The sequence below is a fragment of the Aethalodelphis obliquidens genome, unplaced genomic scaffold, assembly GCF_003676395.1.
Source record: "Aethalodelphis obliquidens isolate GAN/ISIS:26980383/991018 unplaced genomic scaffold, ASM367639v1 scaffold93, whole genome shotgun sequence".
NCBI classification, from domain to species: Eukaryota; Metazoa; Chordata; class Mammalia; order Artiodactyla; family Delphinidae; genus Aethalodelphis; species Aethalodelphis obliquidens.
The window spans coordinates 4,449,476-4,475,973 of record NW_020838037.1 but is presented as its reverse complement, the minus strand read 5'-3'; the positions used below and the strand labels follow the sequence as shown (position 1 = coordinate 4,475,973).

The following is a 26,498-nucleotide window of genomic DNA, read 5'->3' as shown; positions in this document are numbered from 1 at the left end:
ATATTTGTTTATTTATTTGCATCTATGTTCAGGAGTAAGTCTGATCTTTGAATGTCCCCTTATATTTCATATAATGTTTTTACTAGCCTCTATTGCTTGATTTGAGGAATTTTGCCTCCTTTTCTAGTCTCTGAAATGGTTAGTACTAGATTTGAATTTCTGTTCAAGGAATGTGAGGAGAACTTTTATATTAACTGCTGGTGTCTGAGATTTACTTTGAGATAATGTTTTTAACTTCTCACTTAATTTTTTTATTTTTTAAAATTTATTTATTTATTTATTTTGCGGTACGCGGGCCTCTCACTGTTGTGGCCTCTCCCGTTGCGGAGCACAGGCTCCAGACGCGCAGTCTCAGTGGCCATGGCTCACGGGCCCGGCCACTCCACAGCATGTGGGATCTTCCCAGACCGGGGCACGAACCCATGTCCCCTGCATCGGCAGGCGGACTCTCAACCACTGCGCCACCAGGGAAGCCCTCACTTAATTTTTTTAAACAACTCTAGCCCAGTTTAGTTTTTCTATTTCTTCTTGAGACTGTTTTATTAATTTATATATTCCTAGAAATTTCTCAATTGGCCAAATTTACTTTTTATGGTATGAAGCTATTCAAAATAATCTCATATTCTCTTTTAGTCTTTTCTGTAATTATATTCCTTGTAATATTAGAATTTTAAATAAATTTTTGCCTTTTCTTACTTTATCTATCATCTAGCTATAATCATTTAATCTAGTCAGAAGTCTCATAATTTTATTAGTCTTTTAAGACTAACAAAAACTGACTTTTTAAAAAATCTGATCTCGTATCTGTTTTCTATTTTATTAATTTTTTTGCTCTTGTTATTTTCTTCCATCTACATTCTCAACCTTATTATTTGTTAAGTTTGGCTCTGTTTTTAGCATGCTTCTCTTTGATCATAAGTGTTTTCTGCTATAATTTTCCTCTAAGAATCTCATTCACTGCAGTTCCATAAGTTTTGATATATGATATTTTCAGGATTGCAGTGTGTAGGGTGAATATTAATGATCACAGTATTTCAAACAGATCACATTATCACCCAGAAGCCAAGACAGCGAGCAGCAAGTGTCCCTAGTCTTTCCCTCTGCCAGGCAGTTTGTTTTCTAATTAGCCTGTTGGGTGTTTTTTGTAGAGTTCAGGGCTTCTCTTTTCTGTCTTTGGAAATGTGAACCTTATGAACTCAATGAGGGACATTTTACAAAGTAACTGACCAGTGTTTTTCAAAAGTGCCAAGGTCATGAAAGAAAAAGAAAGACTGTCACAGTTTTGGATGAGACTGTGATAAATAACAACTAAATATAATATGGTATTCTCCTGAAACAGAAAGAGGACATTTGTGGAAAAATTGGTAAAATTTGAATAAGGTCTGTGGTAGTTTAGTTAATAGTATTGTACTAGCATTAATTTCCTGGTTTTGATAATTATGCTGTGATTATGTAAGATGTTAACTAGGAGTAAAGTATATAATGGGAATTCTCTGTATTATTTTTGCCAGTTTTATATAAATCTAAACATAGTTCGAAATAAAAAGTAAACAAACCAAGCTGTAGGCCCCTTGAGATAGGCAGATGCCCCAGGGCAAATTCTGGCTTCAGAACTCACTCAGGTCTCTAGATCAGCTCTGCCTCTTTGGCTCCAGCATTTAAAGCTTTCCCTTAATTTCCCTGGTGCTTCAGTCATAAATTTTAAAAGGTTTTTTTTGTTGATGATGTTGTTATTTATGCATAATTTTTAAATGTACTGTGTTATAAAATTTTCTCCAGATATTTAGTCTGCCATATTCCTTGAGACAAACATGTAATTTACTTTTTTTTTCACTGTAAATATCTTAATCAAAATAAATACATGGAGAAAACTATATAACTTTAAGTATACAGCTGGATGAATTATCAGAGTGACACACATGTAATCACCACACAAGTCTAAAACCAAAATGTTTCCAGTATCTCTCCATCTCTACCCTTTTCCATCACATCTCATTTTTAATTTCTACTCACTTTTTCCTCTCCAAAGGAAATAGCTTTCCTGACTTATAACCATGGGTTATTTTTGCTTGTTTTTGAATGATAGTAAATGAGTTATACAGTATGTTTTTGTTTCGGTGTATCTTGCTTCTTTCCTTCAGCTGTATGGTGAGACTCGTACATATTTTGCATGAAGCTTTAATTTTCATTGGTGTATAGTATTCCATAGGGTGATTATACCATAATTTATTTATTGATTCTACTGCTGATGGACTTTGGTTTAGTTGTTGTTGTTTTTTTCCCCAATGGGAAGATTAATTTTCTTGTTGCATCAACCTTCTAGACCATTCATCATACAAGTTTTTCTTTTTAATTAATAGACTTTATTTTTAGAGCAGTCCTAGATTTACAAAAAAATAAGCAGAAAATACATAGAGTTCCCATATATCCCCTAGCACTCCAGCAGGTTCCCCCTCTTATTAACATCTTGCATTAGTGTGGTACATTTTTACAACAGATGAGCCAGTGTTAATACTGATACACTATTATTAACTAAAGTCCATAGTTTACATTAGGATTCTGATATTGTATACTCTATGAGTTTAGAAAAAATGTGACTTGTATCCATTATGAGAGCATCAAGCAGAATATTTTTACCTCCCTGATAATCCCCTATACATCCCTCCTACCTCTAAAACCCCTGAAAACTACTGATCATTTCACTATTTTCAGTTTTGCCTTTTCCAGAATGTCATAGAGTTGGAATCATAAGTATGTAAACTTGTCAGATTGGTTTCTTTCACTTGGCAATATGGATTTAAGGTGCAGTTCATGGCTTGATAGCTCATTTATTTTTAGTGCTAAATATTTCATTGTACTTCATAGTTCTTTTTTATTAACATCTTTATGGAGTATAATTGCTTTACAGAGTTGTGATAGTTTCTGCTGTGTAACAACGTGAATCAACTATACATATACATATGTCCCCATATCTCCTCCTTCTTGCATCTCCCTCCCACCCTCCCTATCCCACCCCTTTAGATGGACACAAAACACAAGCTGATCTCCCTGTGCTATGTGGCTGCTTCCCACTAGCTATCCATTTTACATTTGGTAGTGTATATATACATGCCACTGTCTCACTTCATCCCAGCTTACCCTTCCCCCTCCCCGTGTCCTCAAGTCCATTCTCTACATCTGCGTCTTTATTCCTGTCCTGTCCCTAGGTTCTTTGGAATTTTTTTTTTTGCTTTTTTTAGATTCCATATACACGTGTTAGCATACAGTGTTTGTTTTTCTCTCTCTAACTTACTTCACTCTGTATGACAGTCTTTAGGTCAATCCACCTCACTACAAATAATGCAATTTTGTTTTCTGTTATGGCTAATATCCCATTGTATATATGTGCCACATCTTCTTTATCCATTCCTCTGTTGATGAACACTTAGGTTGCTTCCATGTCCTGGCTATTGTAAATACAGCTGTAATGAACATTGTGGTACATGACTGGTTTTGAATTATGGTTTTCTCAGGGTAGATGCCCAGTAGTGAGATTGCTGGGTCATGTAGTAGTTCTATTTTTAGTTTTTTGAGGAACCTCCATACTGTTCTCCGTAGTGGCTGTATCAATTTACATTCCCACCAACAGTGCAAGTGGGTTCCCTTTTCTCCACACACTCTCCAGCATTTATTGTTTCTAGATTTTTTGTTGATGGCCATTCTGACTGGTGTGAGGTGATACTGCATTGGGGTTTTTATTTGCATTTCTCTAACGATTAGTGATGCTGAGCATCCTTTCATGTGTTTGTTGGCAATCTGTATATCTTCTTTGGAGAAATGTCTATTAGGTATTCTGCCCATTTTTGGATTGGGCTGTTTGTTTTCTTCAAACTGAGCTTCATGAGCTGCTTGTATATTTTGGAGGTTAATCCTTTGTCAGTTGCATCATTTGCAGATGTTTTCTCCCATTCTGAGGGTTGTCTTTTCATCTTGTTTATGGTTTACTTTGCTGTGCAAAAGCTTTTAACTTTCATTAGGTCCCATTTGTTTACTTTTGTTTTTGTTTCCATTTCTCTAGGAGGTGGGTCAAAAAGGATCTTGCTGTGATTTATGTCATAGAGTGTTCTGCCTATGTTTTCCTCTAAGAGTTTGATAAAGTCTGGCCTCATATTTAGGTCTTTAATTAATTTTGAGTTTATTTTTGTGTATGGTGCTAGGGAGTGTTCTAATTTCATTCTTTTACATGGAGCTGTTCCATTTTACCAGCAACACTTATTGAAGAGGCTGTCTTTTCTCCACTGTATATTCTTGCCTCCTTTATCAAAGATAAGGTGACCATATGTGCATGGGTTTTTCTCTGCGCTTTCTATCCTGTTCCATTGATCTGTATTTCTGATTTTGTGCCAGTACCATACTGTCTTGATTACTGTAGCTTTGTAGTATAGTCTGAAGTCAGGAAGCCTGATTCTTCCGCCTCTGTTTTTCTTTCTCAAGATTGCTTTGACTATTCAGGGTGTTTTTTGTTTCCATACAAACTTTGAAATTTTTTCTCTAATTCTGTGAAAAATGCCAGTGGTAGTTTGATACGGATTGCATTGAATCTGTAGATTGCTTTGGGTAGTAGAGTCATTTTCACAATGTTGATTGTTCCAATCCAAGAACATGGTATATCTCTCCTATTTGTATCATCTTTAATTTCTTTCATCAGTGTCTTATAGTTTTCTGCATACAGATCTTTTGTCTCCTTAGGTAGGTTTATTCCTAGGTATTTTATTCTTTCTGTTGCAGTGGTAAATGGGAGTGTTTCCTTAATTTCACGTTCAGATAATTCATCATTAGTGTATAGGAATGCCAGAGATTTCTGTGTATTAATTTTTTATCCTGCTTCTTTACCAAATTCATTGATTAGCCCTAGTAGTTTTCTGGTAGTATCTTTGTATTCTCTACGTATAGTATCATGTTATACGCAAACCGTGACAGCTTTACTTTTTCTTTTCCCATTTGGATTTCTTTTTCTTCTCTGATTGCTGTGGCTAAAACTTCCAAAACACTGTTGAATAATAGTGGTGACAGTGGGCAACCCTGTAGTATTCCTGATCTTACTGAAAATGGTTTCAGTTTTTCACCATTGAGGCCGAAGTTGGCTGTGGATTTTTCATATATGACCTTTATTATGTTGAGGTAAGTTCCCCCTATGCGTATATTCTGGAGGGTTTTTACCATAAATGGGTGTTGAATTTTGTTGAAAGCTTTTTCTGCCTCTATTGAGATGATTGTATGGTTTTTATTCTTCAATTTGTTAATATGGTGTATTACATTGATTGATTTGTGTATATTGAAGTATCACTGCATTCCTGGGATAAACCCCACTTGATCATGGTGTATGATCCTTTTAATCTGCTTTTGGATTCTGTTTGCTTGTATTTTGTTGCAGATTTTTGCATCTATGTTCATCAGTGATATTGGCCTGTAGTTTTCTTTCTTTGTGACATCTTTTTCTGGGTTTGGTATCAGGGTGATGGTGGCCTCGTAGAATGAGTTTGTGAATGTTCCTCCCCCTAGTATATTTTGGCAGAGTTTGAGAAGGATAGGTGTTTGCTCTTCTCTAAATGTTCTATAGAATTCGCCTGAGAAGCCATCTGGTCCTGGGGTTTTGTGGAAGACTTTTAATCACAGTTTTAATTTCAGGGCTTTGATTGGTCTTTTTATATTTTCTGTTTCTTCCTGGTTCAGTCTTGGGAGGTTGTGCTTTTCCAAAAATTTGTCCATTTCCTCCAGGTTGTCCAATTTATTGGCTTATAGTTGCTTGTAGTAATCTCTCATGATCTTTTGTATTTCTGCAGTATCTGTTGTTACTTCACCTTTTTCATTTCTAATTCTATTGATATGAGTTTTCTACCTTTTTTTCTTGATGAGTCTGGCTAATAGATTTTCAATTTTGTTTATCTTTTCAAAAAACAGCTTTTAGTTTTATTGATCTTTGTTATTGTTTCCTCATTTCTTTTTCATTTATTTCTGATCTGATCTTTATGATTTCTTTCCTTCTGCTAACTTTGGGGTTTTTTTCTTCTTCTTTCTCTAATTGCTTTACGTGTAAGGTTAGGTTTTTTACTTAAGATATTTATTTTTTCTTGAGGTAGGATTATATTGCTATAAACCTCTTAGAACTGCTTTTAATGCATCCCATAGGTTTGGGGTCATCGTGCTTTCGTTGTCATTTGTTTTTGGTATTTTTTTATTTCCTTTTTGATTTCTTCAGTGATCTCTTGGTTTTTTAGTATTGTATTACTTAGCCTCCATTTGTTTGTATTTTTTACACGTTTTCCTGTAATTGACATCTAGTCTCATAGCGTTGTGTTTGGAAAAGATACTTGATATGATTTCAATTTTCTTAAAGTTACTAAGGCTTGATTTGTGACCCAAGATATGATCTATCCTGGAGAATGTTCCATGAGGACTTGAGAAGAAAGTGTATTCTGTTTTTGGATGGAATCTCCTATAAATATCAATTAAGTCCATCTTGCTTAATGTATCATTTTAAGTTTATGTTTCCTTATTTATTTTCATTTTGGATGATCTGTCCATTCGTGAGAGTGGGTGTTAAAGTCCCCTACTCTGGGAATTTCACCTTTTACGGCTGTTAGCATTTGTCTTATGTATTGAGGTGCTCCTATGTTGGGTGCATATTTACAATTGTTATATCTTCTTCTTGGATTGATCCCTTGATATTATGATATTATATTGTCTCTTTTAATAGTCTTCATTTTAAGGTCTATTTTGTCTCTTATGAGAATTGGTACTCCAGCTTTCTTTTGATTTCCATTTGCATGGAACATCTTTTTCCATTCTCTCACTTTCAGTCTGTATGTGTCCCTGGGTCTGAAATGGATGTCTTGTAGACAGCATGCATATGGGTCTTTTTTTGTAGCCATTCAGCAAACCTCTGTCTTTGGTTGCAGCACTTAATCCATTCACATTTAAGGTAGTTATTGATATGTATGTTCCTATTACCATTTTCTTAATTGCTTTGGCTTTATTATTGTAGGTCTTTTCCTGGTCTTGTGTTTCCTGCCTAGAGAAGTTCCTTTAGCATTTGCTGTAAAGCTGGTTTGGTGGTGCTGAATTCTCTTAGCCTTTGCTTGTCTGTAAAGTTTTTTCATTTCTTTGTCGAATCTGAATGAGATCGGTGCTGGGTAGAATAATCTTTGTTGTAGGTTTTTCCCTTTCATCATTTGAAATGTGTCCTGACACTCCCTTCTGGCTTGCAGAGTTTCTGCTGAAAGATCAGCTGTTAACCTTATGGGGATTCCCTTGTATGTTATTTGGTTTTTTTCCCTTGCTGCTTTTAATATTTTTTCTTTGTGTTTAATTTTTGATTGTTTGATTAACATGTGTCTTGGTGTTTTTCTCCTTGGGTTTATCCTGTATGGGACTGTCTGCCCTCCTGGACTTGACTATTTCCTTTCCCATATTCGGGAAGTTTTCAACTATAATCTCTTCAAATATTTTCTCAGTCCCTTTCTTTTTCTCTTCTTCTTCTGGGTCCCCTATAAGTGGAATGTTGTTGCATTCAATGTTGTCCCAAAGGTCTCTGAGACTGTGCTCAATTCTTTTCATTCTTTTTTCTTTAATCTGCTCTGCAGTAGTCATTTCTATTATTTTATCTTCCAGGTCACTTATCCATTCTTTTGCCTCTGTTATTCTGCTATTGATTCCTTCTAGGGAATTTGTATTCATTTATTGTGTTGTTCATCATTGTTTTTTTGCTCTTTAGTTCTTCTAGGTCCTTGTTAAATGTTTCTTGTATTTTGTACATTTTATTTCTAAGATTTTGGGTCATCTTTACTATCATTCCTCTGAATTGTTTTTCAGAGGAATAGGTAGACTGCCTATTTCCTCGTCATTTGTTTGTTCTGGTGGGTTTTTACCTTGCTTCTTCATCTGCTGTGTTTTTTTCTGTCTTCTTATTTTGCTTAACTTACTGTGTTTGGGGTCTCTGTTTCACAGGCTGCAGGTTCCTAGGTCCCGTTGGTTTTGGTGTCTGTCCCCTGTGGGTAAGTTTGATTCAGTGGGTTTGTGTAGGCCTCCTGGTGGAGGGAGGTCGTGCCTGTGTTCTGTTGGATGAGGCTGGATTTTGTCTTTCTGGCAAGCAGTACCACGTCCAGTGGTGTGTTTTGGGATGTCTGTGACCTTATTATTTTAGGCAGCCTCTCTGCTAATGGGTGCGGTTGTGTTCCTGTCTTTCTGGTTGCTTGGCATAGCATGTCCATCACTGTAGCTTGCTGGTTGTTGAGTAGAGCTGGGTCTTAGCATTGAGATGAGATCTCTGGTAGAGCTTTCACTGTTTGATATTACATGGGGCTTGGAGGTCTATGGTGGACCAATGTCCTTCACTCAGCTCTCCCACCTCAGAGGCTCAGGCCTGACACCCGGCCAGAGCACCAAGACCCTGTCTGCCACACCACTCAGGAGCAAAGGGAGAAAATTAAAAAAGAAAAAGAGAAAAAAGTGAAATAATATAAAGGTATTTAAATAGAAAATAAAAAAATAATTATTATTAAAATTTTAAAAATAAAAAAAATAAATGAAAGAAGAGAGCAAGCAAACCAAAAAACAAATCGACCAATGGTAACAAGTGCTAAAAACTATACTAAGAAAAACACAAAACAAAAAACCCAAAAAGCGGACAGACAGAACCCTAGGACAAATGGCAAAAGCAAAGCTATGCAGACAAAATCACACAAAGGATCATACACGTACACACTCACCAAAAGAGAAAAAGGGTAAAAAAGTATATATATATATATAAAAATAAAGTAAGAGAGCAACCAAATCAATAAACAAATCTACCAGTGATAATAAGCTCTGAATACTAAAGTAAGATAATCATAAAACCAGAAACAAGTTAGTTGCAGAAAGGAAACCCCAAGTCTACAGTTGTTCCCAGAGTCCACTGCCTCAGTTTTGGGATGGTTCCTTTTCTATTCAGCTATTACACAGATGCAGGGTACATCAAGTTGATTGTGGATATTTAATCCACTGCTCCTGAGGCTGCTGGGAGAAATTTCCCTTTGTCTTCCTTGTTCATACAGCTCCTGGGGTTCAGCTTTGGCCCCGCCTCTGCATGTAGGTCACCTGAGGGTATCTGTTCCCAGCACAGACAGGACGGGGTTAAAGGAGCAGCCAATTAGGGGGCTCTGGCTCATTCACGCTGTGGGGAGGGAGGGGTATGGAATGCGGGGTAAGCCTGCAGTGGCAGAGGCTGGCATAACCTTGCAACAGCCTGAGGCACGCCGTGTGTTCTCCCGGGGAAGTTGTCCCTGGATCAGGGGACCCTGGCAGTGGCGGGCTGCAAAGACTCCCTGGAGGGGAGGTGTGGATAGTGACCTGTGCTTGTACACAGGCTTTTTGGCAGCTGCAGCAGCAACCTTAGCGTTTCATGCCGTCTCTGGTGTCTGCACTGATAGCCATGGTTCGCGCCTGTCTCTGTAGCTCATTTAGGTGGTGTTCTGAATCCCCTCTCCTTGCGCACCCTGAAATAGTGGTCTCTTGCCTCCTAGGCAGGTCCAGACTTTTCCCCGGACTCCCTTCTGGCTTTCTGTGGTGCATTAGCCCCCTTCAGGCTGTGTTCATGCAGCCAACCCCAGTCCTCTCTCTGGGATCTGACCTCCAAAGCTGGAGCCTCAGCTCCCAGCCCCCACCCGCCCTGGCAGGTGAGCAGACAAGCCTCTCAGGCTGGTGAATGCTGGTCAGCACCGATCCTCTGTGCAGGAATCTCTCCGCTTTGCCCTCTGCACCCCTGTTGCTGTGCTCTCCTCCATGGCTCCGAAGCGTCCCCCCAGCCACCCGCCGTCTCCGCCCATGAAGGGGCTTCCTAGTGTGTGGAAACCTTTCCTCCTTCCCTCCCACTGGTGCACGTTCCGTCCCTATTCTTTTGTCTCTGTTTATTCTTTTTTCTCTTGCCCTACCCAGGTATGTGGGGAGTTTCTTGCCTTCTGGGAAGTCTGAGGTCTTCTGCCAGCATTCAGTAGGTGTTCTGTAGGAGTTGTTTCACATGTAGATGTATTTTTGATGTATTTGTGGAGAGGAAGGTGATCTCCATGTCTTACTCCTCCTCCATCTTATAGGTCTCCTCTCAAACATGTAATTTACTTAACTTCTTGGACACTCCAATTTCTCATCTGTAAGTTGAGAATGAGCGTTCATTTTTAAAATCTATATTCTTTCTCATTCCTAGAAGGATTATACTGGATGTGACTTACAAAAATACAGACGATCTATTAGTGTAAAATCAATAGTTTAGGAAATCAAAGAGAAAATTAGGAAATGAAAAGAAAATAAAACTAGGGAAATAATTTATGCTAAAAGAAGACAAGACAAACAACAAAGCTCATGCTCTAAGGTTCTATAAAGTTGTTATTGTTAGATCAGAAATTCTTCTGTGTGCTTTATAACTTCCAAAAGAAAAGGAAAATACAATTGTATATGAGATGTAGTATACTACAATAAAATCACACCAATTGTTCAGGAGAATCATAGGTATTCCTGAAATGTCTCTCATTGTTCTTTGGAATGTGAACAGTTGGAATAGGGGTGACAGCATATTCTGCAGCTCCCCTCCAACCTCAGAGATGCTGCAAAGCATGCCAGTGGCATAATGCAAGCTGTTCAGTATGCTTAGAACATGGAAGAAGTGATGTATGTTTTTGTTGGGAAATTTCATCCCCTTTGACACCATTTTAAAGGAATGTCATTAAAAAAAGTATTTTTAATTGGTTTAAAACATGTATAATGGACATTTTATCATCTGTGCTTTGTAAAAAGATGAGTATGTCAGATTTTGTAAAAAGAAAAGATGGTCCGCTGTTACAAGTTATAGCCCGATCCTCATTATAAAATATTTTTATTATGCATTTGAACTCCCTTTTCATTACTCTCCGTTCATTAAAGTTTATAATGTATTATGATAGTGTTATTATGAAAAGCAAGCCTCGCATGTTATTTTTCTGGGAAGAAAACAAACTTTTTTGGGTTGTTAAACATTTTCTTTTTAAAATAGTTTTTAACATCATATGTAAAAAAATATTTGAACCTTTTTTCCTTTAGGTATCTCTTTGCATTCTTATTTGTTCTCTGTCATTTTTGACAAATTTAAGACACAAATAAGAGATAGCCAGTGTTACCAGAGCAAAATAGCACTTCTTCTGACTACAAACTAGTGATGTTTTGTGGTCTAGCACAGCTGATAAATTAGGTGCTGTTGTAGGGTTCAGCTAGAGCAAATGGAAATAATTTATCAGAAAAACAAAGAAAATGAAACACTGAATCACCACAATTTTTTCTAGATTAGAGAATCAATCAAAAGCTCTAGAAGTAACTTGAGTTTAACAGCAGGATTCTGTATGTTTAACAATTATGTAGTGCATTTATTTTGAAATATTTATGGCCCTTATTTTATTTGAACTTTAATAATGTAAGAACCCCCAAAATATTAAATACAGCCCTATCTCTTAAAAAGGAAAAACAATTTACATCTCTCAAAAAGTAAAACAAAAAAAGTAGTTGACACACTGAAAATGTTGATGTTTAAAATACTAGCTTAGGAAAACATATTGTCTTGATTTGGGGATTTATTTTGTTTATGTCAGATAAGCAATGATATAGCACAATTTTAATATTTAGTTGAAATATTTATGAAGAACCATCAGTACATACCTCACTGATTTTTATACATCTCCCCCAATATCTATAATACCATATATAGAATACTCAGTAATATTCTGGATCATTCTTAGCAAATGATTAAGAAGACTGATTGGTATTATTGAAATTGAAGCCATTAAACACTATTTTAGAAAAAAAAAACGTGAGTGAATTAATTTTGATGAGAATGATGATAGAGAAGCTGATAAAAATGTTACAAAAATGAAAGCCCTAAATAGGAAAGAAGAATTTACTTTGCCTTATTTTAATTAATTGATCTATACCTCCTTCATTTGAGTCTCATGTCTAGAAAAAACACTGAAATAACTTAAAATTGATATAGAACCTTAAAACTTAGATTTATTGTAATTTTTACCAGCCAATAATTACTTTAAATTGTTTTACTATTTTATAGTTTGCTATGCTATTTACTATCTTTCCACTCATTTCATCTTTTCAAAAAACCTATCTTTAATTTATCAGCATTTTGAAATTATGCAATTTAAATTATTCAAACTGAAAAATATTTTTGATTTCAGAAATGAGCAAATAGAGAGGTTATTAATAATGGATAATTAGAGCTTTCTGGCTAAAGAAGTAGCTTTTCAAATGAAGAGCCATTATAATATGTAACTTTTATAGTGGTTTCTCTCACCATTTAAGTTCTTTTGCCTTTTAACTGCTGAAATAAATCAATAAAATATTAATCCAGTTGAACAGGGAAAATGGGATTAAAACTTGTTTATAATATATATATTCAGTCTTTATAAGTAAATATGGCTATTTTTGTATCTATGTTTTCCCTCTGAATGAAGTTATGTTCATTTATTGCTACTTATTATTTTCTTCATTCAGGTTATTTCACAGTTGAGGATCTTGGGCAGATCAGTAACAGCTGGTAGCAAATTTGATAGAGAAATCTGGTCTAATGAACTTTCTCCTGTCCTCAATCTCTGGAAGAAATTAAACCAGGTTAGTAGTGGAATATTCTTCCTTTGTTTTCCCTTTTTTCTCCCTATCCTTTTTTTCCAGTTTTATCCCCAAATTGTCCATGTTGGTAAATATGTTGGTAAATTTTTGCATGGATCTGCCCTCAATGTATACAGTATCCTGGAAAAAGATGGAGGAAATAAAAGTAATAGAAGATCAGCCCAAGAAGCAGTGTTACCGTGTAATTTGTCTTATCCTGGTAATGTACTATGACGTCCTCTATGTCTGATACATATTTTGCTCACTCCTTGTCTTCTCTCGCCTCTTTCTGTAAAGTCAGTGACTGCTGTTAAAGGTGAAATTTTTCAAAGGAATCCAAGTGCTAAGGAAAAGCAATTCATCAACTGGAGTTGACTTGTTTCTATATTGTAAAGTAGTTACAGATTATAGATGGTTGCTTGCTCACTAGGCAAAACCATTACAGTATTATGATTACTATTCTAATTGAATAAGAACTTACTTTCTGGAATTAAAAATATATAATTTTACAATTCATATGTTTAGTAATACTATAAAAATGCTTATATATCACATAGCCTTCTTCAGTAAGGGAAGTCAAATTAGGCTTATTTAAGAACCTATGAAAAAGGTTAAAACTCTCTAAAAATTCAAAATCCTCAAACCTTATAGTATTGTAATTTCGAGTTATTCTGACTTAGTGTCGACAATTGGTGATTGTCAGGAGTCTGAATAAACAATGATCTCAAGTAACTGGAATTGCCACTTTATTTAGACCATCAGATTGATAAAGCTTTATATAGGTAGCTTGAGGAAAAATTAGAGAATGAAAAGAAATACTACATCCCTTAGCATCCCAAACCCGTGCTCTCCCGCTTATGCCTGGTCATATAAGTAATCAAATTGTACAGATCCCTTTCTATGAAATCATGGCCTGATTTCCATTCTTCATGTCAATTCATATTGAAGTTGTTATTCTTTACCTTCTTTTTTCTTAAACTAACCTTTGCATATCTTTAAATTAATAACCCAGTTTACACAAATTTATTGAGGAAAGTTGCTGTTAATCTGCTTCTTATTTCTCTGTAACTCATTTGGTTTTTTCCTGTAGAATATTTTGTCTCTGATCTCCCTAAATTTCACCATAATAAATACAGGTGTGGATTTTGTTATGTTTTGTTTTGCATCTATTCGTTTGATACTCTGAGACCCTGCAATTCCAAAAGCCAGCCTTCCCAGCTATACCTGTTGCAGTTTGATCCCCACATTAGCTGGGCTGCATGCTGTGAAATATCAAGTACTCTGCTGTCTATGGCAGGTGCTTGATACTGCTATTTTTCAGTCCTAAAATGTTGACATAGTGGGCAATGTTCCATCCAGGGCAATATGAAAAGATAAGTTTGCAACCAGGAGCTCTCCTAGCCTGGCTCCAGCCATGGCATCCAGCCCTCAGCTGTAGGTTACCATATTCTCCACTTACAAGTACCCAAACGTTTCTGTCTCCCAGATGTTTCCCATTCTTTTGGTGCCATCTTCTGGGTTCAGTATCCTCTTGTTTTGTCAAAGACAGGATTCAGAAGTGGGAGGTAGTTTGACATTTTGACCAGAAACAAACATAACTTTTTAAACTTCATTTTAACTTTTATTTGTAAGATAGATATAGATTCATTAAAAGGTTATCATTATATTATATTCATAGTAGTCAAATTAATCTGTCAAATATCTTGCACTTCATCCTGTTGTAATGTTTTGTTCTTTATCTCTCCCATTTCCTTCCTGAAGCTATTGCCATAATGTAGCCTTCTTTCTCATATGGATTATTGCAGAAAACACCAAATTTGACTCTCCTTATAATATATACTTCCTCCAAGTCATATTTCAGATCATCATCACATTAATTTTCCTAAAGAAAATCATTTTTCACACCATGGCTCCATATCCAACCTGACTTGTAAGCCTCTTCCATAGTAAGGTAGCTCTCAGTGATTCCATCTGTGAGGACTTTCCAAATGCAATTTCTTTCTTCCAGAATCTCCTAGCTATGCTAAACCAGTAATGGGCAAAGTGCCAACATCTTTCAGAAGGCTCTCAGCTGTTACTCATTTCCCTCTTCATGTTTCTATAGTACAAACTTATAAATCACATAACCATAAAAGTTATATTTTAAACTAAGCAAGTTAATATATGGTGCTTAGGAATAAGAATTCTCTTATTTTGGGGTAGCTTTAAAATTTATGCATATAAATATTTCAAATAAACTAATGTCACATTTCTGTTTTAGAATTTTTCCATAATTATTTTTATCACTTCTGAACTTTTTAAAAAATTTTTCTTTTGTAAAAAAGGAGTAATAATCTTTTCTCTGCATTCATTTGTTCATTTACTTCATTCATCAAATATCTATTGATGTGTCTGCTATATGCTTGGCACTGTGCTAGATGCTGATTTATTAAGAGATGATAACAATACACAAAAATATAGGTATTACAGTGGTCTTTGGGAACCAAAATGAGGGAGTGTTAAATTTTGCTAAGAGGAAGTCAGAGGAGGTTACATTATGAGTAAGAAATTCTTTAGAGGGACTTCCCTGGTGGGCTGGTGGTAAAAACTCCACCTTCCAATGCAGGGGATGCAGGTTTGATCCCTGGTCGGGGAACTAAGATGCCACATGCGGCAGGGAAGCTAAATCCGTGCACCTCAACTAGAGAGCTCGCATGCCACACACTACAGAGCCCATGTACTCTGGAGCTCGCATGCCACAACTAGAGAGAGAAAACCTGCATGCCATAACTAGAGAGAAGCCCACATGCCACAACGAAGAGCCTGCGCGCCACAATAAAAAGATGCCACATGCTGTGATGAAGATCCCACATGCCACAACGGAGACCCAACTCAGCCAAAAATATAAATAAATAAATAAATAAAATATTTTTTAAAATGCTTTAGATTAAAAAAAGAGGTTACATGATGAGCAAGAAATTCTCTAGTTAAAAAAGAGTGTATGATATTTCAGAGAGAGAGAAAAGTCTGCCATGTTTGTTATTCTAACCTGACTGGAGTAAAGAATGCTTTGAATAGAATGGCTAGACATAAGAGCAAAAAAATTTAGTAGGACCAGGTTGGAAAGGTTTAATGTCATGAGGAGTGATTATAATTTATCCTGTAGGCAGTGGGGATGCAATGCTAATAAGAAGGTGGGAAGGTGATATGTAAAGATCTGTGTTTTATAAAGGCAAAACTGATGATGGTGTAAGCAGTGGATACTAGAGGCCTGAAAACCAATTTAGAGGAAGTTACAATGTTCTAAGAGCAAAATCGTGGGAACCTTATTGAATATGGTGACAATGTGAATATAAAGTAAGAGAAGAGTCAAAGATATTTCAAAAGTAAAACCAGTCTTCAAAGGATGATTGTATGGATCTAATAAAAAAATAGATGGAACACTATTTGTCAAACATAAACTCTTTATGGATTAAGTCTTTTGTATCTTTATTTCTTTAAAGATTTGTAGATTTTTAAAGTTTAGTATAACAAGCCCTAGTAGTATTGATGACGTTGCCACATTCAAGATATTTTATTAATTTAACCTTTCATGCTTGAAGGTTAAATTGTCAAAATTTTTAGTGACTGTATTAGTGATTATATCTTTTTCAGGGAAATATATATACAAATGTGTAATTAAAACTTTTAACATTATTTTGTATTAACTGTTAATTCATATGTTATTATATCATCTTTTAAGTAGTTTAGATGCATAATTTAGTAACATCTCATATTTTGTGACATTTTTCTTGGGATTTCCACTGGAAAACTTAGTACTTTGTAAAACAATAATTTAAAAAGCAAAATGCTAAAAAGTATAACACATGAACAATCTAATGTCATTTAATATTCTGCACATATACATTCAAAAGGTCAGTTCATGCTTTAAAATTTTTATTATATACCAGCTCACCAAGCAGTTTTTAATATCTGGTTGATGGTGATAACAACTGATGAGAATTACTGACATTCTAACCAATTTACATCTCCTTCATATAACTTGAGAACTTCCATTAATTCCCATATGATAAAAGGTACATGTAAAACTGTCTCTTTTAGGCTGATAGAATTTGTTGAGCAAAAAATAGGTGACAGATTTTTTTCTGAGCAAGAATTGAACTGGTTGACCCAGTAACTATTTTTATTATTTCTTTCTTCAGGTTCATAAGTAGATTTGTATATCTGTTAAATTATACTTGTAAATTCAGAATACCTTAATTTCAAAAGAATGCATTGAAATAGAATTAAATGAAATTTAAATCTAGAGTGCCAGGATAAACAATTAATAGGACTAGTACTTTCTTATGTTTTTGAACTAAAAATTTAAATATCATTAAAATTGATTAGTTTCATATTATGTTTGAGAATGTGTATTCTGCTCTGTTGACTGCTATTCTCAAATTATATTCTTTAGATCAAGTTTTTTAAATGTTTCATTCACAAATCATAATATATAATAGTTTTTCTCTATCAATTTTTGAATTATACAAGTTCAGAATGCCACTCTTCTTGATATATTGAACCACTTATCATAGTAATTCCCTTTAACTCTTATAATGTTGCTCCTATTTTTCTGGTATTAATAAATCTGTATCAGCTTTTGTTTAGTTATATTTGTTAGATATATCCTATTTCATACTTTCAACATTTAAATCAATTTTTATGGGTGTATCTTATAAAGAGCCTATAGCTGGATTTTGTTTGATCTTTAGTTGGAACATTTAGTCTATTTACATTAATCTAGTTTACTATATTATTATATGTTATGTTTTGTATTTTTTCTACTTTTTTTTTACTTCTTTCTTGTCTTCTTTTGGACTATTTTCTCTAATATATTGCTCTCTTAGTTTACAGATTATATATCTTTTCTACTTTTTAGTGGTATCCTAGATATTTTATTGTACATACATAGATAACGCAAGTTAAACAATATATTTGCCTACCTGGCAGATAATTCAAGCTTAAGACGTTATACCCAACTTCAACATTTTTTTAATGATATTTTTATTTATTTTTTTTAATTTTTCAACATCTTTATTGGAGTATAATTGCTTTAAAATGGTATGTTAGTTTCTGCTGTATAACAAAGTGAATCAGCTATACATATACAGATATCCGCATATCTCCTCCCTCTTGAATCTCCCTCCCACCTGCCTTATCCCACCCCTCTAGGTGGACACAAAACACTGAGCTGACCTCCCTGTGCTATGTGGCTGCTTCCCACGAGCTATCTGTTTTACATTTGGTAGTGTATATATGTCCATGCCACTCTCTCACTTCGTCCCTGCTTACCCTTCCCCCTTCCCGTGTCCACAAGTCCATTCTCTACATGTATCTTTATTCCTGTCCTGCCCCAGGGTTCTTCAGAACCTTTTTTTTTTTTTTTGGATTCCATATATATGTGTTAGAATATGGGATTTGTTTTTCTCTTTCTGACTTACTTCAATCTGTCCATCCACCTCTCTACAAATAACTCAATTTCATTTCTTTTTATGGCTGAGTAATATTCCATTGTATATATGTGCCACACGTTCTTTATCCATTCATCTGTCGATGGACACTTAGGTTGCTTCCATGTCCTGGCTATTGTAAATAAAGCTGCAATGAACATTGTGGTACATGACTGTTTTTGAATTATGGTTTTCTCAGGGTATATGCCCAGTAGTGAGATTGCTGGGTCATATAATAGTTCTCTTTTTAGTTTTTTAAGGAACCTCCATACTGTTCTCCATAGTGGCTGTAACAATTTACATTCCCACCAACAGTGCAAGAGGGTTTCATTTTCTACACACCCTATCCAGCATTTGTTGTTTCTAGATTTTTTGTTGATGGCCATTCTGACTGGTATGAAGTGATACCTCGTTGTAGTTTTGATTTGCATTTCTCTAACGATTAGTGATGCTGAGCATCCTTTCATGTGTTTGTTGGCAATCTGTATATCTTCTTTGGAGAAATGTCTATTATGTACCCTGCCCATTTTTGGATTGGGCTGTTTGTTTTTTTCATACTGAGCTGCATGAGCCGCTTGTATATTTTGGAGGTTAATCTTTTGTCAGTTGCGTCATTTGCAGATGTTTTCTCCCATTCTAATGGTTGTCTTTTCGTCTTGTTTATGTTTTCCTTTGCTGTACAAATGCTTTTAAGTCTCATTTGGTCCCATTTATTTATTTTTGTTTATATTTCCATTTCACTAGGAGATGGGTCAAAAAGGACCTTGCTGTGATTTATGTCATAGAGTGTTCTGCTTATCTTTTGCTCTAAGAGTTTTATAGTGTCTGGCTTTACATGTGGGTCTGTAATCCACTTTGAATTTATTTTTGTGTATGGTGTTATGGAGTGTTCTAATTTCATTCTTTTACATATAGCTGTCCAGTTTTCCCAGCAGCGCTTATTGAAGAGGCTGTCTTTTCTCCATTGTATATTCTTGCCTCCCTTAACAAAAATAAGATGACCGTATGTGTGTGGGTTTATCTCTGGACTTTCTATCCTGTTCCATTGATCTATATTTCTGTTTTTGTGCCAGTACCATACTGTCTTGATTACTGTAGCTTTGTAATATAGTCTGAAGTCAGGGAGTCTGATACCTCCAGCTCCATTTTTCTTTCTCAAGATTGCTTTGGCTCTTCAGGGTCTCTTGTGTTTCCATACAAATTGTGAAATTTTTTGTTCTAGTTCTGTGAAAAATGCCATTGGTAGTTTGATAGGGATTGCATTGAATCTATAGATTGCTTTGGGGAGTCTAGTCATTTTCACAATGTTGATTCTTCCAATCCAAGAACATGGTATTTCTCTCCATCTGTTCGTATCATCTTTAATTTCTTTCATCAGTGTCTTACACTTTCCGCATACTGGTCTTATGTCTCCTTAGGTATGTTTATTCCTAGGTATTTCATTCTTTTTGTTGCAGTGGTAAATGGGAGTGTTTTCTTGATTTCACTTTCAGATTTTTCATCATTAGTGTATAGGAATGCAAGAGATTTCTGTGCATTAATTTTGTATCCTGCTACTTAACCAAATTCATTGATTAGCTTTACTAGTTTTCCAGTAGCATCTATCGGATTCTCTGTATATAGTATCATGTCATCTGCAAACAGTGAGAGTTTTGCTTCTTCTTTTCTGATTTGGATTCCTTTTATTTCTTTTTCTTCTCTGATTGCTGTGGCTAAAACTTCCAAAACTATGTTGAATAATAATGGTGAGAATGGGTAACTTTATCCTTTCCTGATCTTAGTGGAAGTGGTTTCAGTTTTTCACCATTGAGAACGATGTGTGCTATGGGTTTGTTATATATGGCCTTTATTATGTTGAGGTAAGTTCCCTCTATGCGTATATTTGGAGGGTTTTTATCATAAATGGGTGTTGAATTTTGTTGAAAGCTTTTTCTGCTTCTATTGAGATGATTGTATGGTTTTTATTCTTCAATTTGTTAATATGGTGTATTACATTGATTGATTTGTGTATACTAAAGAATCATTGCATTCCTGGGATAAACCCCACTTGATCATGGTGTATGATCCTTTTAAGGTGCTGCTGGATTCTGTTTGCTTGTATTTTGTTGAGGATTTTTGCATCTACATTCACCAGTGATATTGGCCTGTAGTTTTCTTTTTTTGTGACATCTTTGTCTGGGTTTGGTATCAGGGTAATGGTGACCTCATAGAATGAGTTTGGGAGTGTTCCTGCATCTGCTGTATCTTGGAAGAGTTTGAGAAGGTTAGGTGTTAGCTGTTCTCTAAATGTTTGATAGAATTTGCCTGTGAATCCATCTGGTCCTGGGCTTTTGTTTGTTGGAAGATTTTTAATCACAGTTTCAATTTCAGTGCTTGTGATTGGTCTGTTCATATTTTCTGTTTCTTCCTGGTTCAGTCTCAGAAACATGTGCTTTTCTAAGAATTTGTCATTTCTTCCAGGTTGTCCAGTTTATTGGCTTATAGTTGCTTGGAGTAATCTCTCATGACCCTTTGTATTTCTGCAGTGTCAGTTGTTACTTCTCCTTTTTCATTTCTAATTCTATTGATTTGAGTCTTCTCCCTTTTTTTTTGATGAGGCTGGCTAATTGTTTTTCAATTTTTCAATACTCTCAAAGAACCAGCTTTTAGTTTTATTGATCTTTGGTATGTTTCCTTCATTTCTTTTTCATTTATTTCTGACCTGATCTTTATGATTTCTTTCCTTCTGCTAACTTTGTTTTTTTTTTTGTTTTTCTTTCTCTAGTTACTTTAGGTGTAAGATTAGGTTGTTTATTTGAGGTGTCTCTTGTTTCTTGAGGTAGGATTGTATTGCTATAAACTTCCCTCTTAGAACTGCTTTTAATCCATTCCATATGTTTCAGGTCATTGTGTTCTCATTGTCATTTGTTTTGAGGTATTTTTTGATTTTCTCTTTGATTTCTTCAGTGATCTCTTGTTTATTAAGTAGTGCATTGTTTAGCCTCCATGTGTTTGTAGTTTTTACACATTTTTCCTGTATTTGATATCTAGTCTCACAGCTTTCTGGTCAGAAATGATATTTGATACCATTTCAATTTTCTTAAATTTACCAAGGCTTGATTTGTGACCCATGATATGATCTATCCTGGAGAATGTTACATGAGCACTTGAGAAGAAAGGGTACTCAGTTGTTTTTGGATAAAATGTCCTGTAAATATCAATTAAGGCCATCTTGTTTAATGTGTCATTTAAAACTTGTGTTTCCTTATTTATTTTCATTTTGGATGATCTGTCCGTTGGGGAAAGTGGGGAGTTAAAGTCCCCTACTATGGTGTGTTACTGTCCATTTCCCCTTTTATGACTGTGAGCATTTGCCTTATGTATTGAGGTGCTCCTCTATTGGGTGCATAAATAATTACAATTTTTATTTCTTCTTCTTTGATTGATCCCTTGATTATTATGTAATGTGCTTTGTATCTTGTAATAGTCTTTATTTTAAAGTCTGTTTTGTCTGATGTGAGAACTGCTACTCCAGCTTTCTTTTGATTTCCATTTGCATGGAATATCTTTTTCCATCCCTGCACTTTCAGTCTGTATATGTCCCTAGGTCTGAAGTGAGTCTCTTGTAGACAGCATATATATAGGTGTTTATGTATCGATTCAGCCAGTCTATCTTTTGGTTGCAGCATTTAATCCATTCATATTTAAGGTAGTTATTGATATGTATGTTCCTATTACCATGTTCCTAATTGTTTTGGGTTTGTTATTGTAGGTCTTTTCCTTGTCTTGTGTTTCCTGCCTAGAGAAGTTCCTTTATCATTTGTTGTAAAGATGGTTTGGTGGTGCTGAATTCTCTTGGCTTTCACTTGTCTGTAAAGGTTTTCATTTCTCCATCGAATCTGAATGAGATCCTTGCTGGGTACAACAATCTTGGTTGTAGGTTTTTCCCTTTCATCATTTTAAATATGTCCTGCCACTCCCTTCTGGCTTGCAGAGTTTATGCTGAAAGATCAGCTGTTAACCTTATGGGGATTCCCTTGTATGTTATTTGTTGCTTTTCCCTTGCTGCTTTTAATATTTTTTCTTTGTATTTAACTTTTGATAGTTTGATTAGTATATGTCTTGGCATGTTTCTCCTTGGATTTATCCTGTATGGGACTCTCTGCGCTTCCTGGACTTGATTCTGTCCTTTCCATGTTAGGGTAGTTTTCAACTATAATCTCTTCAAATATTTTCTCAGTCCCTTTTTTTTTCTCTACTTCTTCTGGGACCCCTATATTTGGAATGTTGGTGCGTTTAATGTTGTCCCAGAGGTCTCTGTGACTGTTCTCCATTGTTTTCATTCTTTTCTCTTTATTCTGTTTTGTGGTAGTTATTTCCACTATTTTATCATCCAGGTCACTTGTCTGTTCTTCTGCCTCATTTATTCCTCTATTGAGTCCTTCTAGGGAATTTTTAATTTCATTTATTGTGTTGTTCATCATTGTTTGTTTGCTCTTTATTTCTTCTAGGTCCTCGTGAAACGTTTCTTGTATATTCTCCATTCTATTTCCAAGATTTTGGATCATCTTTACTATCATTACTCTGAATTCTTTTTCAGGTAGACTGCCTATTTCCTCTTCATTTGTTTGGTCTGGTGGGTTCTTGCCTTGCTCCTTCATCTGCTGTGTGTTTCTCTGTCTTCTCATTTTGCTTAACTTACTGTGTTTGGCGTCTCTTTTTCGCAGGCTGCAGGTTCGTAGTGCCTGTTGTTTTTGGTGTCTGCCTCCATTGGGTAAGGTTGGTTCAGTGTGTTGTGTAGGCTTCTTGGTGGAGGGGATTGGTGCCTGTGTTCTAGTGGTTGGGCCTGGACCTTGTGTTTCTGGTGGACAGTGCTGCATCTGTTTGTGTGTTTTGGGGTATCTGTGAACTTATTATGATTTTAGCCAGCCTCTGTGCTAATGGGTGGGGTTGTGTTCCTGTCTTGGTAGTTGTTTGGCATACGGCGTCCAGCACTGTAGCTTGCTGGTCGTTGAGTGGAGCTGGGTCTTAGCGTTGAGATGGAGATCTCTGGGACAGCTTTCGCCATTTGATATCATGTTGAGCTGGGAGGTCTCTTGTGGACCAGTGTCCTTCACTTGGGTCTCCCAACTCAGAGGCTCAGGCCTGACACCCAGCTGGAGCACCAAGACCCTCTCTGCCACACGGCTCAGAAGAAAAGGGGGAAAAATAAAAGAAAGAAAGAAAGAAAATATAAAATAAAATAAATAAAGTTATTAAAATTAAAAATATATTATTAAAAATAAAGAAGTAATTTAAAAAAGAAAGAAAGAAGAGAGAGCAACCAAACAGAAAAATCCACCAACGATAACAAACACTAAAGTCTATACTAAGAAAAAAAATAAATAACTGACAGAAAGAACAGTAGGACAATTGGTAAAAGCAAAGCAATACAGACAAAATCACAGAAGGGAGCATACACATACACCCTCACAGTAAGAGAAAAAGGAAAAAATTATATATGTGTATAAAAAAAAGGAAGAGGTAACCAAATCAATAAACAAGTCTACCAATGATAATAAGCTCTAGATACTAAACTAAGATAAACATAAAACCAGAAAGAAATTAGATGCAGAAAGCAAATCCTAAGTCTACAGTTGCTCCCAAAGTCCACTGCCTCAATTTTGGGGTGATTTGTTGTTTATTCAAATATTCCACAGATGCAGGGTACATTAAGTTGATTGTGGAGATTTAATCCAATGCTTCTGAGGCCGCTGGGAGGAATTTCCCTTCCTTTTCTTTGTTCGCACAGCTCCTGGGGTTCAGCTTTGGATTTGGCCCCGCCTCTGCATGTAGGTTGCCTGAGGGCGTCTTTTCCCGTCCCAGACAGGATAAGGAGCATCTGACTAGGGGGCTCTGGCTCACTCAGGCCAGGGGGAGCGAGGGGTGCGGATGCGGGGCAAGCCTGCGGCAGCAGAGGCTGACATGACATTGCACCAGCCTGAGGCGTGCCGTGCGTTCTCCTGTGGAAGTTGTCCGTGGATCACGGGACCCTGGCAGTGGCGGGCTTCACAGACTCCCACGAGGGGAGGTGCGGATAGTGACCTGTGCTTGCACACAGGCTTCTTGGTGGCTGCAGCAGCAGCCTTAACATTTCATGTCCATCTCTGGTGCCCGTGCTGACTGGTGCCCATCTCTCGAGCTCATTTAGGTAGTGCTCTGAATCCCCTCTCCTCACACACCCCGAAGCAATGTTCTCTTGCCTCTTAGGCAGTTCCAGACTTTTCCCCAGACTCCCTCCTGGCTAGCTGTGCCACACTAGCCCTCTTCAGGCTGTGTTCACACAGCCAACCCCAGTCCTCTCCCTGGGATCTGACTTCGGAAGCCCGAGCCTCAGCTCCCAGCCCCCACCCACCCTGGCAGGTGAGCAGACAAGCCTCTCGGGCTGGTGAGTGCTGGTCAGCACCAATTCTCAGTGTGCAAATTAGTCTACTTTGCCCTCCACACCCCTGTTGCTGAGCTCTCCTCCATGCCTCCAAAGCTTCCCCCCTCTGCCACCCGCAGTCTCTGCCCGCAAAGGGGCTTCCTAGTATGTGGAAACCTTTCCTCCTTCACAGCTCCCTCCCAGAGGTGCAGGTGCCACCCCTATTCTTTTGTCTCTGTTTTCTCTTTTTTCTTTTGCCCTACCCAGGTATTTGGGGAGTTTCTTGCCTTTTCGAAGTCTGAGGTCTTCTGCCCTTGTTCAGTTGGTGTTCTGCAGGAGTTGTTCCACATGTAGGTATACTTTTGATGTATTTGTGGGGAGGAAGGTGATCTCCATGTCTTACTCCTCTGCCATCTTGAAGGTCCCCCAACTTTAACTTTATATTCAGTTATTGTTGTATATTTCAGTCTTCTTTGTCGTCATTGTTTACAGTCATTGTTTGTTTGGATTTGCCCCACATTTATCACTTTCATTGTCTTTTATTCCTTCCTGCATATCAGGCATTTTCATTTGGTTTAACATCCCTTCTGCCTGGAGTCCAAAAATATTCCTTTAGTGGTAAACTCTTTGAGTTTTTATTTATCTGAGTATGGCTTTAATTTATTTGTTTTAAAATGTATACTTTTTTATACTAATAGTTATTAATAGGTATAGTGAGATATAATTCCACTCTTTTCTGGTTTCTATTGTTACCAGTTAAGGAGTTAATTTTTGTTCCTTCTTTTTTACTGCTTTTAAAATTATTTTGCCTTGGTTTGCTGCAGTTTTACTCTAATGGGATTCAGTGTGGATTTGTTTTCTTTCTGTCTTTAATTCATTCATTTTTTAAATCTTGCTTAAGAATTAATGGGGTTTTTGAATTTTGGTTGCTGTTGTACATCAGTACAGACAAGGTCTCAGTTATTTAAGTATTAACTCTGCTTTACTATTCTTCTAGAACACTGATTAGATATTATATTAGACCGTTTTTCTCTATTCATCATTTGTTTTAAGTTATTTCTAATACTTCCCATTTCTTTTTTTCTGTGTGATGCATCCTGAATAAATTCTACAGATCCGTCTTCCAGTTCATTCATTTTCTTTTCAGTTAAATTTTTTCTAGCTTTAAAGTTTTATATTTTTTTCATTTTTAAAACTTTTCTTAAATTATTTTCCAAATCTGCTTATTGTTTAAGGTTTTCTATTATCTCTAGAAACATTTAACATAATTGTTTTATGTTCTGTGTATGATTATTTAGTTATCTGAGACCTTTGTGGATTTGATTCTTCTTTACATTTGTCCATGGAAATAATCAATAAACAATCTGTAATAGGAATAGAAAAGAGTTTTATTTGCGCCAGACTGAGGACTGTAGCCTAGAGGGCAGTCTCTCAGATAACTGATCAACTGCTCCAGAGAAGCATGGTTTTCAGCACAGTTTTATATCTTGTCAGAACAGAGAACATCAAACAAGTCAGGAATACATTCCTTCAAAGTTTCAAAAGAAGCAGATCAGTACATACACAGTGAGTCTGTGGCCCTGGCACCTGGGAAGGGAGTCTTATCATCGAAGGAGTACTAGCATTGGCATCCCAGGAAGGGAGACATTTAATCTTTATTTTTAATATGGACATTATTTTTGGTCATTGTACCCTTTTCTTTAATAATTACAGCGGATGTACAGTGTATGTTTGATAGGCCACAAGCAGGCTGTTTTAGCTAGTGTAAAATTCAAGTCAAAACATGTGTAAGCCAGAATAACTTCCCTCATATCTTAATATGTAAAAATTTCTATCATCACATTGTATATGATAACTTGATAGTTATCTTCTTAACTTTTATAGTATTTTGATTTTTCAAAAACCATGAGCTGCTAATTATTCTGGTAATTTTTCCTATAGGAATTATTTGTTTCCAAGAATGAAAATGGATTCTACCATCCAATTTAGATTGT

General features: G+C 36.1%; 1 protein-coding gene across 1 annotated transcript in view; it reads left to right on the top strand.

The window, feature by feature from the left end:
* Nucleotides 1–26,498, top strand: part of DYNC2H1 (dynein cytoplasmic 2 heavy chain 1) — a 373,792-nt gene that overhangs the window by 278,332 nt on the left and 68,962 nt on the right. The window contains exon 83 of the mRNA XM_027095669.1: nucleotides 12,538–12,654. Coding sequence (XP_026951470.1) covers nucleotides 12,538–12,654 — 117 coding nt within the window. The remainder of the gene's footprint in view (nucleotides 1–12,537; nucleotides 12,655–26,498) is intronic.